Here is a 13,590-nt window from a genome sequence, read left to right on the forward strand (position 1 = left end):
GGGGGGGGAGCAGGGGTAACAAAACAGAAAGCCAAATCCACCCTGGCTTTAGATAAGTGCTGGCTTCCTATCTCTGCCAAGTCACATTTTGTAAATGTCACCACTGGATCAAGGGTTTTGCCACAGAGAGCAGAGGCAGGCCAGCTTGTCCTGACTGTGAGCTGCAGGAAAACGACCTCTGAGTTGGGAGCGTGGTTGGAAGAGGGTGCTGGGTACTCAGGAGAGCACTGTTCCTTCTAGGTGGGACCCATGGGTTATATTCCTGGGCCAGGCTCCTACATACTGACATCAACCTACAGTACCAGTGGTTTAGGGAGAACTTTGAAATGCCCTCTGGATGTGGAAGGCCCTCCCGAGGTATCCACCCAACTCACTGCAGTGGAAACAGGTCTTATGGAAACTCCTTCCATTGCACTGGATTTCTTCCGCATGGTAGACAGTCTTTTCACAGGCTCCGCATTTTGCTCCTCCACCCCAGTTTGGCATCTTGAAGACTCTCTGATCAAGGTCAAGTCTAAAGAGGTTATAAAGCAAATACTATTAATTTAGGAGGCCCCAAAAGTGAATCAATCTCAAGTAATGCAGCAATCTGAGAACCAGGATCCAGTCCATTTGTTTGGTGGTTCATTCATTCATTAAGCAAATAGCTAGTAATGTGCGAGTTTTTGAATAAGCTCAGATACCCAGGAGGCTTTGAGTGGTCATTTTATCACTTTGGGACTCAGTTTCCTCTTCTTTTAAATTTCAATAGCATCTTTCCCTATTTGTCTCACAGTGTTCCTAGAAGGGATGGATGCTAATTTTGATTATATAAAATATGTACCAATATAAATACTATTTTCCATATAAAATGTTTTTTTTTAAAGTTATTCCATCAGGAAAGAGAGTTACCTATGAAAATAGTATTATTTTCTTGTCTAGCTCAGTTCTTCCCCTGTCATGCTCCCCGTACTGGGGATTAAACCCAGGAACACTCTACCACTGAGCTATATCCCCAGTCCTTTTTAAAATTATTTTTAAAAAATTTTGAGACAGTCTCTCACTAACTTGTCCAGGCTGGCCTTAACTGCCAATCCTCCTGCTTCAGTTTCCCAAGGGACTAGGATTATAGGCGTGCACAATCACACTGAGTTTAGCTCAGGGTTCCTTTAATTACCCCAAATCTTGCTAAAATGCAGATTCTAATTTGGTGAGTCTAGTAACAGGCAAAGTTGATGCTGCTAATAGTGAACTACCCTTTGGATAACCAGGCCTTACTTAGCTTATTTTGCTGATAAAAATACATGTTTTATTCAGATTTATTCCATATATACATATACACTATATTTATTCCATACACACACACACACATACACACACCCCTTTTTAAGAATATCATTTCCCAGACAAGGAAATGATGTCAGTGGTCTGGAATCTACCTTATGTTTTCAGGTCCCCTTAACTAGCTCTGTGTATATGGAAGAATTATAAAGCTTCTCTTTACCTCCTCCTACCTGCATAGTAAAGATAGCCATGCTTTTCCCTGCTGCTTCCCAGTATTGTTTTAAGGAACAAATGACACCATACACGAGAAGGGATGTGACAGAGTTCATAGCACTTGACAGGAGCCTGACAACAATACTGACTTGCCCCCTGCACCCTTGAAGCTCATTATGTTGCAAGAAGCTGCTTATAGGCACAGCCAAGGCTGTCCTTGTCTTCTCGCCAGAGGATTATGTTTATGAGACATTAACCAAAGAAGAGGATTTTAAAAAATAATTTTCATATATCATATCTTCAAGTATGACTCCAAGTTTTCAGTTCTCCAAAAGCAGAACTGAAATAAGCTGTCAATATTTAATGAAATTTCTGAAATCCTGCCAGTCACCCAGAGGGCTGAATTTTTACAGGGATCCTTTGGTTTCTAAGAAGGCAGGGAGGGGTGTCATCTTGTCATTGTCATTAAGCACTATCAGGTCATTCCAAGTGGCTTCTCTGACCTTCACTTTCCCTTCTGGGAATCCAGTCACCTTCTTATAATAGTTGGCGATTAATGCTAAGCCCTCCTGGGTCAACTGCTCAGGATTGTATCTCACAGTCTCCCAACAAAGACAGTTTTTGCTAAGAAACAGAAAGTAAATAGCAAACAGACTACTGAGCCTGACACTAGGACTGAAGGGAATGTTCCTGTCTAAATACCTTTCTGAAGAGCTTTTCCTGCTCAGAATAACTGAGGTTAGCTGGGAACATCCTATCCTTCCTCTGATAGAAGCAGGGTCTTCTGTTTAGTTAGTAAAATTTTAGAAAATAGTGTTAAAAACAGGAAATGGGGGCTGGGGTTGTAGCTCAGTGGTAGAGTTCTTGCCTAGAACAGGTGAGGCCCTAGGTTCAATCCTTAGCACCACATAAAAACAAGTAAATGACAACAAACAAATAAATAAAATAAAGGTTAAATTCTTAAAAAAATAAAAACAGGAAATATGGTATTCCTATTTCTTTAGAGCAGTTTGTTTAGTATAAGAGAAAGAGTAATGGATTTTGAATGGAAAAGCTTGGAATCAAGCCTATAGTCCTTCCCTCCCTCCCTCCCTCCTCCATACATTTGCTACCTGCCTATCATGTGTCAAGCATTGTACTAGGTCTTGAGTAGCAGATCAAGGAGGTGAAGAACTTGTAAAAATGAGTATTTTACCAGGCATAGTAGCACATGCCTGTAAACCCAGCTACTCAGGAAACTGAGGCCAGAGGATCACACTTTCAAGACTTTCCTAGGCAACTTAGTGAGACCCTGTCTCAAAATAAGACTTTAAAAAGGGCTGAGTATATCTCAGTGGTAGAGCACTTGTCTTGTATGTGCAATAACTTGGCTTTAATTCCCAGTATAGAGAGGAAGGAAGGGAGGAAAGGAGGGAGGAGGGAGGGAAAGAGGAACAAGAGAGTAATTTGTGTCCTTTGGCATTGAGAAGCTCATGTTCTAGTGACAAACAGAGGCAGGAGCCATTTTACTCTGGACCAGAGAAGAGTCTTGTGAGATCACAGAGGAGATTACATTCAATTAGGGGTTTGAAGGTTGAATAGGAATTCAGCAGATAGAGAAAGGGGGAAGGAAATTTCAGGGAAAGAAAAAAATCTTGATATACTTAAAAGAGCCTAAATAGTTTACTTTAGATTCCATTTTAACCATAGACTTTCAGAGTTGGAATAGATTTTTAAGATTGTCTCATCTCCTCATTTTTTAATTAAATTTTTATTTATATATGACAGCAGAATGCATTACGATTCTTATTACACATATACAGCACAACTTTTCATTTTTCTGGTTGTATGCAAAGTGCATTCACACCAATTCGTGTCTTTATACATGTACTTTGGATAATAATGTCCGTCACATTCCACCGTCTTCTAATCCCATGCCCCCTATAACCAAGGTGTGACAAAAAAGTAAACATTTGGAGGTATTTTCTTAACTAATTTATTTTTCCCAGATGCCTCCTCTCAAGAAAGATAATACATGTTCTAAAAAGAACAGAATCAAATAGAGGATAAAGTCAATATATGTCATCCAGGAACATGACAGTGACACTTATAAAATTAAGGATGTAGAAATTTTCAGTGAAAACAATTCTAGGTCAAATTTCTCATTCCATATCTTCAGAGATATCATTGGTATGTCCTATAAGTTAATGGGAGACATATTTGCCTTTTGGGATATATATTTTTTCAGTAATTGCCTAGGCATACTTTTCAAAATGAGGGTAAGATTACAGATAATACCTTCTTCACAAGCTAATGTGTCTTTGCAAGCTTGTTTTTAAGTGATCATAAATATCTGACATACACATATCAGAACTGGAAACTCAAAATAGAAATCTGTGAGTATTCTATTAACAGATGCTATTAGTGGTTCCATTTCTAAAGATGGGAGCATAGCAATGCAGGCTAAACACAGAAAATGTCACATTTCTTCTCCCAGTGTTCACAGGGCAAAAGTCAGAGGCTGTTTTAAAGAATCCTATATCCAAAGATGTGGATTCTAACCATGACCTTATGACCTTGAACTTGAGTGGAAAATGTGGATAATATTATCTCTCACACAGGATTGTTGTGAAGATCATGAAAAAGGATGAAATCAAAATCAGTATTGAGAAGCCAAAACAGCAAGGCACCATTACCCACTTTATTTCAGGTTATTCAAACAGCACCAATGTGCTAATTAAGTCCCAATGATTTGAAAGTACATTTAGGTCCTGGCTCACAAACATAACCTTTTCATCTTCCACATTGCTTCGGAATTCCTGTGTCTCAACACTCTCCTAGCCAGGCTTGGAATGTAAATGTATCCTGGCAAGGTGCCAAGAGATGGGCCATTTGTTTACCAGTGTTGCCTGGAACTGGTGAGGGTCATTGAAGGTGGACACCAAATATAGGTTTGCCCGTCACTCAGCCCCATTTGTCACCTGTGTCACAATCTCCATCACACCACCTGGCACTACCCTTGGGGCCCACCCTGAGATGGCTGTTTGGTCACAGACAAGCCATGGATCAGAACTGAAATGAGGCAGTTGGATTTTTATGAGGATGACAAAGCAGGGTCCCTGTGTCAGCTTGGGACAGGTTGGAGTACAGTCTTGGATACCCAGGGCTCAGTGAGAGACAGCCTTGTGTAGACTTCTTAGCTGGTAATGAGGTGGAAGAGAGTGCCTGGAAATGTGCAGTAGTGGGGGTGAGGGACAGGCGTAGGCCAGAGTTCTGTGCCTTCTTGCTGCTTCAAAGCTGTATAATCTGGGAAAACCGTTCAACCTCTCTGAACTGTAACAGTAGTTCAAAGACAGGACAATAGTCCTTGCCATCACTATTATTTGGAGAATTGCTTCAGTTCTGTTAAACCACTTTGTAAACTGTATTATTAAATTTAAGAGCTAATGAGCTCTGCTACAATGTGATATTGTCATGTATTGATCTGAAAAAAAAAATTTATGCTAGGGTTTAAACTCAGGGGTATTTAACCCCTGAGCCACTCCCCAACCCCTTTTTAGTTTTTATTTTGAGACAGGGTCTTGCTAAATTGCTTAGGGCCTCATTAAGCTGCTGAGGCTGGTTTTGAGCTTCAGATCCTCTTGCCTCAGTCTCTGGGATCATAGGTATGCACCACTTACTCAGCTCCATCTGAATTTTTGAAAGAATAACCAATCTTGAGCACATTCTTCCTAATCCAACTTCTTCCTTCCCTTCTCCAACTATGAACTGAAAGGCAATATCTTAGGTCAAAAGTGGAAATGGTACATAAAATGGCCACTTAGTGATTCAGTTTCTTCTTCTAAGGATCAATTGAAGAATTTTGGAGGGAACCTTAGATCAAGATTTTGAGCAGAGATCTCAAATGACAGTGCCACAATGTTTTCAGCTCAGCATTGGCTCTCTTGGTCACCCTATTGACTCTACACAGTGTGTTTTGTTTGTTTACACTGGCTGAGATAAAGATCTTGGATCATAGGAATGCATATCTGGAATTTAGGAGATACTCATATCATTACTAACATGCTCACATTACTGAAGCTGACAGGTCTGGATCACAGCCCTTGGGCCAGACACTAAGCACATCTCATAAGCTGCCACGTACTGCTGAAACATAGGCTTCTCAGAGAAAGTAAATGGAGTCTTAGGGAAATTAGATCACATGACTGGGATGTATTTCAAGACTAGATTGGAGCTCAGATCTCTTGACTCCAAAGCTGTATTCCCACATTAACATTAGCTACTATTTGTTTACTACTCATAAGTTGCTTCACATATATTATCTTTAGTACTTAAAACAGCTCCACACAGCCAATTTTGTTATCCCCATTTTGCAACTGAACACTGAGCTGCAATTCAAACCCCAGTTAGGCTGGTTCTGTATCCAACAAACTGGAGAGGGAAAAGAGTTGGCATCTCCATTAACCAAACTTCTAGTTGATTTGAATTGAGTCCTGACAGATCTATCCTCTCCCTATGGGACACAGCACTCATGGGAGAAGTAGCAGAGAGTTTGACTCAATAAAGGCCTTTCTAAGAGTCAGTGCTATTCAAACATGGAAAGGGCTCCTTTGGGACTGGAGAGGTCTTTCTAGCTATTGATTTTCAGCTCTTTAGGTAATAGATATCCAAGTGGCCATGATGCCGTGAGGCCCTTTCAAAGGTTCTTGACAGCTCTGAGACAGATTTAAGGATCTGAACAGTGAATGAAGCCTTTCCCTGTAGAAATCCTGCCCAGTGGTGTCCCCTCTCAAACACTCCTTCTTAGTTCAGGTAACAAAGATGACATAGTATCATGGTGGACCTTAGCAACTTACTCAAATTCTTGAGCCCTGTCCTCAAGCATGTAAAGGCAGGATGAGAGAGCATGTATGGGAAGACTGTTTTCAGGTTGAATAAGATAATATCTAAGATGCTATATATAAATTCTTAATACCCAACAGTTATTTGATCATTTTAGTCACTTTCATTATTTCTACTGTTGATGGTGGTATTATTACTTGATCTCCAGCTTTCAAACCTATTTTCAAAAAGCAAGCAAATCTCTCTCTGCTTTTTCTCCATGGCCCTTCTGGTGCAGATCATGAACCAACTATTTCTCAGCCTCTGGAATGTGTCACACACATGTGGCCAGACCAGAAGTGAGGCAGTCCCCTCACGGTAGAGCAGGTTGCCTGACATCATTGGCTACAAATCAGACAAGGTCCTGAGTCTCTGCCCCAGACATCCCCTGCCTCTTTGGCAGCTCTGGTTGAGCTCACCTTGCTGGTGATCTGCAGTTTGAAGGGAAGCAGTGTGCCTGTCCCACACAGTGGCCCTGTGGCCCAGGGAAAATACACTCATCTGCCCTGGAGTAGGACACTCAAGGTCAGCGGCTTCCTCCTAAGCTGCTGAACCCAGATACATATACAAATTCTCCCAGCATTGGCCCTTTCACAAAGCCTAAGAAGCATAAATTGCATTATTTCCCAGCATGGAAATAACCGGAAACATAGGCTCTCGCTCAATTAAAATGCAGGCAAGGTAGTCACACCCTCAGACTAAGGTGGCAACACATGGTCATGTTACACCTTTTCTGAAATTATCTCCAAGTCATGACCCACTGTTACTGTCAGAAACTCCCTCTTTGTTCTAAGTTGACCTTGATGCTTTATTTTTAAAGATAACATTGTATCCTATTTTATATCCTGGCTCTGTTGCTTTGTGGACATGTGACCCTGTTCCATTACTATGCTTTGAACTTTAGTTTCTTCCTTGAGAGGATGACATTTTCAGGACTTTGCATGATAGTTAAATAAGTTAATACTTGTTCTGAGACTTCCTAGTGCAATTAACCAAGCGCCAAAGTACAATTAGCCCTTGCCCAGGAAGACATTGCTCATGGAGGCTCAGAAATAGCTTCCATCCTTCCTGACCCTTCAGAATATTGCTGTTTCCCTTTCTGCTTTCCTTCCCTGAAAAACATATGCACATTTTTTCACATTTGCAGGCATCACATCTCCCTCTGATTGTGAAGCCTAACAGTCCAAATCCTATTCTCAGATATCTGAGCAGCATGCTTGTAATTAGAAGGCTGCATGCCTAGTTGTGTTTCCTGTGTTATATCCCTAGGCCTGTGTCCTTCCTCTTGTAAACAAATTAATCATCTTCCGATGCCTGATCAGTGTCTTACCCACTCTGACCCCTGGACTTTTATCTTCTCCCTTGTACAAAGCAGGAAACCCTCCACACTCCATCAGGCGTGGCCCTGGGCCATTTCTAAAAGGCCTTGGGTATTTGTATAATTTAATTAAATGTTCCAAAGTACTGTCTATACTTTATCTCGTTCAATTCTGACAAATTCTGGAAAGATAGGTGGCCTTACCTTAATTTTACTGTTCAGACAATGGAAACTGAGAAGCTAAATGATATTCAGAGTTAGAATTCAAACTGACTCTTTGATGGTGCCTTTGTTCTCTTCCCTTCTCAAAGTTTCTGGGATTTCTGAATTTGTTTTCTACCTCTTTTGAGAGGATTTTCGTTAATTGCCTGTTGAATGCTGCTAATCACTAGCCCTCCTTCTTTCCCACTCTTTCTCTCACTCCGTGTCCTGCCTCCCCATCTCTGATGGATGGCTTGTACGTGGGATTATAGAATATTTGTCTTTCCAGGCCCTGGGGAACACTCACCAAACCCTGGGTTGCTGTACCTCCTGCCTAACAGCCAGGGCTTATTTCCACTGACCACAGATGACTAGGTTGTTCAGAAAGGAACCAAAGCCACATCAGAAAAATCTCCCACATTTTCTGGGTCATAAAGAAGTTTCACATACATTGGATATACCCAATCCCAAAAGTAAGCTGAGGGTACCAGCTGTCTCCATTTCCCTTCCTCCTTGCTGTTCTTGCCTTCCTTCCGTTACTGGTGCTGCCTCTACCTGTCCCAACCTTGAAACAGGAGGTGGTCAAAACCTGCTCATTCAATAGCTTTCAGTTGCATTTAGACAAAGCTATCTTGCTGGTCACCAACTCCTCCTTCTTGGAGGAGTCACCGCCCTGGCTCAGGGAAGGAGCAGAAATTGGAAGCAGCAGCTTTGATCTTTTGGCAGCATTTCCACTCAGGCCATTAGTTAAAACCACTTCTCAATCACAGCTATGCCTGTCACTCACATATTAAAAAGAAATTCTTGACAAAACCTAGAGGAAACACTGGGAATCACCCCTTGCCCCTAGCTGGAAATTATCATCTGATTAAATAAGAGCTTTTAATGGATTTTCAACTTGGCAGTTTCTTTTTTGGGATCAGTTTTGATTAATTTTAAATGATTAAAAGTAAGCTGAACATCCTTGAGATATAAAAGCTATTTTTAAACTAACAAACCTGAAATCTCAGTCATTCACTCCCACCTTTTGAGTAGCATAATTCAATGTACTTTGAGCATGAAAATCTGTCTTCAATGATGCTGCATCTATTAAAACTGCCTTGGAACTCTAGAGTACTTCATAGTTTAGAAAAATATCACCACATTTCTATGGATCTTTGAAGAAGAGGAGACCAAGACCATGAGTGGGAACTTCCTTAGAGTTCATCCACTAGTTATGTAGTGGGTTTGGGACTAGAATGCAGATCTATTTTCTTCTGCTTCCTGCCACCCCAACTAAGACAATAGGAAAAATTCCTCCATGAAAGTGGTTTTAGAAAAAATAATTCCTTACTCATATCTTTGTGTTAAACATTTCTTTGTCTTAAACACCCTTTGTGTTTTAGTGCATGTGTGGTAGTGCTGAGGATTGAACCCAGGGCCTTCTGCATGTTAGGCAAATGCTCTATCACTGAGGTACCTCTTCAGTGCTTGAACCGAATATTAATCTTGCTTCTTGAATTTTTAACAACTATACAATCTGAATGTCCCTGTACACAATCAGAGTCCCAACCGCCACCCAGCCAGCCCACCCCCAGATCAAATGCCGGCTTCACTCCACTTACCTGCCCGTGTGGTCTCTGTCAGTTCAACTGAGTGAGGGGGGCTCTCGTCCTCTTTAAATATATAGAGGCTGTCACCAGCTTGGCCTGTGGAGGGAAGAGTAGGAGGGAGGCCGAGGGGAGAGGATGAATGAGACATGAGTAACACAACTGCTATCAGAGGCTGAAAATAGCCTGTGACCACAGCCCTGAGTTTTGTTCCCCTCACGCCAGCTGGGAGGCTCTTGGAGAACAATATCACTTGGGGTCTGTTTCAATTGTCAATTGCCTATGGTACCAAGAGATCAATTTGTGGAATGTTTATCTTCTGATCAATTGGTTAGAATGGAAAGAGCTAAGAATTTATATCTAAAGTTGTTTTGCCAGGCCCCACACTACTGAATGTCCTGGAAATGGACACAAAGTACCTGCAATGACTCATGAGCCATGTCTGGGAATCCTCTGGAATTCTGAGATACAGGTCACTGTGCTCGTGAGGAGAACTCAGAGCTAAAAATAAGAGTGATGGGGGTCTGAAGCGACACTGAGCTAATCACTTCAAGGAAGCATGGTGGGGAAAGCCAGCTGATCATCAGAGGCCTGTCTGTCTTACAAAGAAAAGTTCTCTCTCAAGTTTTGAGCTACTTTGTTCATCATCTTTTTCTGTTTAAGAATTTGATCCAGCAGTTCATCATTTTTATCATCAAAACATTGTATTTATGACAAGTTAGAGATAGACCCACATTTTCCTTGGAGGTTGAATTTCTCTTTGTCTGGAATGCACAGTTTGGTTTTGGCCAAGCATCATGGATCCACATGAATCATAGAATTTAACAGCTGGCAAGAAGATCAGAGACTTAAAGACCAATTTTTTTTATGTTATGGATGGGGAAACTGAGGCACCTAACCCAGAGCATGGCAGGGTCTAGATTGGAACTCAGGTCATTTGTTCCTTATCACTTTTTACTCATGTTGACTTGGATGTCAAGATTGGGTATAGCTGGACTCAAACAGGAGGTTTCTGAAATGTAGCCCTTCAATCATCTTAGCTCTTCAGTTACCTCTCCACAAAGCAATTGGTTGAGGGATGGGAGATTTCACTGTCAGGAGGGTTGTGATTTCACAAAGATAGCATCCATGGCACTCTTCACATGAGCCGTCCTTGGTCAGTGTTCTCATAGAACAGCATGTGTCTGTCTTAGAAATGAGGCAATGATAATTGCCTTGTAAAGTTAAGGCTAGAAAGGACTTCAAAAGTCTTCTCGAATAGTGGCTTTCAAAATTGTGCATGTGTATGTTTATGTTATCAACATTTTATCCATAGATAAATAAACATCAATGTATAAAAAGTTAAAAGACAGAGGAGCCCGTAGTTGGCACCATCATTGCCATGTCCCCTTACCACACCCTGACTTGCCTTTATACCCCTGCCCACAGCAAGACATGTAGATCATCTGGATTTCAGTTTCAGATTGTAATTAGCTGTGGTCATCATACATTAGTAGCTATTTAAATATAATAAATTTTACTATTTTCTTCATTCAAGTGCTTCTTGTATGTTTTTTGTATCTTACGTTTTAAATTCTCTGTGTATGATAGAATACATTATTGATGAACTCGTTGAGTCTGTGTTAGAAACTTACTAACGTCTCTCATAATTGAAAAGGTCTTAGTATTGGTTTTCTAAAGTTGCTGGAACAATATCACATACTGGGTGGCTTAAATACAGAAATTTATTCTAGACAGGGTGGTACATGTCTGTAATCCCAGCTCTTTGGGAAACCAAGCAAGAGGTTTGCAAGTTTGAGACAAACCGAGACCAAGTCTCAAAATAAAAAGGGCTAGTCATGCAGCTCAGTAGTAGAGCACTTGCCTAGCATGTGTGAGGCCCGGAATTTTTTCCCTGGTACCAAAAATTTAAAGCATTTTTAAAATAAAGATTTATTTTCTCACAATTCTGAAGGCTAAAAGTCTAGGGGCTATTGGTGTTATTTTCTTCTGCTTGGCTTATAGATATTCTCCTTGTGTCTTTATGTGGTCTTCACTCTATGTGTCTATGTCCTAATCAATCTGTCTCTCTCTATCACTGGGGAATGACCCAGGAACTCCACCAATGAGTCACCCTTTTTATTTTGAAATAGAATAAAATTTATGTTCTTGCTAAACTGCTGAGGCTGGCCTCAAATTTTCAATCCCCTTGCCTCAGCCTCTTGAACGGCTAGGATTGCTGATGTGGGTCACTGCACCTAGCTCCTAATCTCTTCTTATTAAAGACACCATTCATACAGGTTCAGGGCCCACCCATATGATTTCATTTTATCTTAATTACTTCTTTGAAAGCTGTTTCTCCAAATACAGTATCATATTCTGAGGTACTTGGAGTTTGGACCTAACATGTGAATTTGAAGGAGACCCAATTCAGTTTTAATTTTGCCTTCCATTTGAATGCTAGTATGGTTAAATTTAGAAGTTGTCCTTGATATTTATCCAAAGAACTCAAATCAGCATACTATATTGATACAGCCACGTTAATATTTATAGCAGTGCAATTCACAATAGCTAAGATATGGAACCAGCCTAGGTGCCCATCAGTAGATGAATGGATTAAGAAAATGTGGTATATAGACACAATGGAGTTTTACTCATTCATAAGGAATGAAATCATGGTATTTGCTGGAAAATGGATAGAACCAGAGAACATTATGTTACGTGAAATAAGCCAGAATCAGAAAATCAAGAATCAAATGTTCTGTTTCACATGAGCAAGCTAGAACAAATAAGGGGGTAAGGGTGGGGGTCAGATATCATAAAGACAGAGGAAGACCAGCAGAGTAAAGGAGATTGAGGGGGAGGGAAAAGGGAGGAAATACAGAATAAATTGACAAAATTACACTGTGTGCATGTATAAAAATACCACAGTGAGTTCCACTTTTATGTATAAGTATAAAGCACAATTTAAAATAAACAAATGAGTGAAAGGTAGAACAGTGGAGTAGGAAAAGGAAGATAGGGGAGGAAGAAGGGGAGAGAAAGGGAGAGGGAGGGCACCTGGGACTGAAATGGAGTAAATTAAATTACATGCATGAATGATTTGGTCAAAATGAACCCAACTATTATGTGCAACTATAATGCACCAGTGATAGAAAAAAGAAAAATTAAGAATCACACACACACACACACACACACACAAATTTAGGAATACAGATTCAAAATAATTTTGGTTAAGAACTTGAAAGAACTGTTTTTATTTCTTCTAGTAATGTAGATAATGGTTCTAGTTCCAGTCTTGTTCATGTTCCTATTCCATTTTACAAACTTCTATTTTAGGATTTTTTTCTTAAATTTCACAAAAATTTTCTCAGGGTCTTTGAGATTTATTTTGCTTAAAATTTAGTGGGTCATTTCAACTTGAAAACTTATATTTTTTGAGTTTGGAAAAACTTTTTGGTTAATTCTTTCAGTCATTCCTGTATTTAACTCCTATTAAAAGTTAGAATTTCTTTTTCCTTTTATGTATATTCAAGAATTTCAACTGGGTGCAGTGGTAACATGCCTGTAATCCCAGCAACTTGGGAGGCTGAGGCAGGAGGATCGCAAGTCCAAGGCCAGCCTCAACAGTTTTGCAAGACACTGCCTCAAAAAAAAAAAAATTAAAAAAAAAAAAGAACTGGGATGTAGCTCAGTGGTGAAGAAACTTTGGGTTCAATCTCCAGTATCAAAACATAATTCCTTAAATCAATCTTACATAGAACTAATTTGTATTTCATCCAAATGTATTCTTCTATTCAAATTCACCTTTTAATTTTTAAATAATTCCACTTTTAATTTTAAAGTTTTCCTTGTTTTATGAATGATATGTTATCTTGAGTCTCTTTGAGGATATTAATTATATGAATTCAGGAAAAGTCTTGTTTGCTATAATAATTCTGTTTTCTTAGAGTTGGTTCTTTCATTGAATTTGGTGTTTCTCTTTTGGGGTGCTTGCTTGTCAAATATATTTCAGATTCTTAGTTATATGATTATCATTTTATTTGAGAATTCCTGTTCATCTCTTGGTGGGTTAAAGGAGCTTTCCCACAGTGATTGGGGGGTGGATAGAGAAGGCTGTCAAGTGTTCTTCTGTGGTGGATTGTCATCTCCAGTGGAATCTTTCAG

At 40.0% G+C, this 13,590-nt stretch overlaps 1 protein-coding gene across 1 annotated transcript in view; it reads right to left on the bottom strand.

Moving 5' to 3' along the window:
• The window catches only part of Csrp3 (cysteine and glycine rich protein 3), an 18,704-nt gene extending 9,155 nt beyond the window's left edge, over positions 1 to 9,549 (bottom strand). The window contains exons 1-2 of the mRNA XM_015477698.2: positions 9,460 to 9,549; positions 375 to 514 (exon numbers count right to left, since the gene is read on the bottom strand). Of these exons, the coding sequence (XP_015333184.1) occupies positions 375 to 486 (112 nt within the window). The 5' untranslated portion in view covers positions 487 to 514; positions 9,460 to 9,549. The remainder of the gene's footprint in view (positions 1 to 374; positions 515 to 9,459) is intronic.
• Positions 9,550 to 13,590: the final 4,041 nt, after the last annotated feature.

The sequence above is a fragment of the Marmota marmota genome, unplaced genomic scaffold (assembly GCF_001458135.2).
Source record: "Marmota marmota marmota unplaced genomic scaffold, marMar, whole genome shotgun sequence".
Taxonomy (NCBI): Eukaryota; Metazoa; Chordata; class Mammalia; order Rodentia; family Sciuridae; genus Marmota; species Marmota marmota.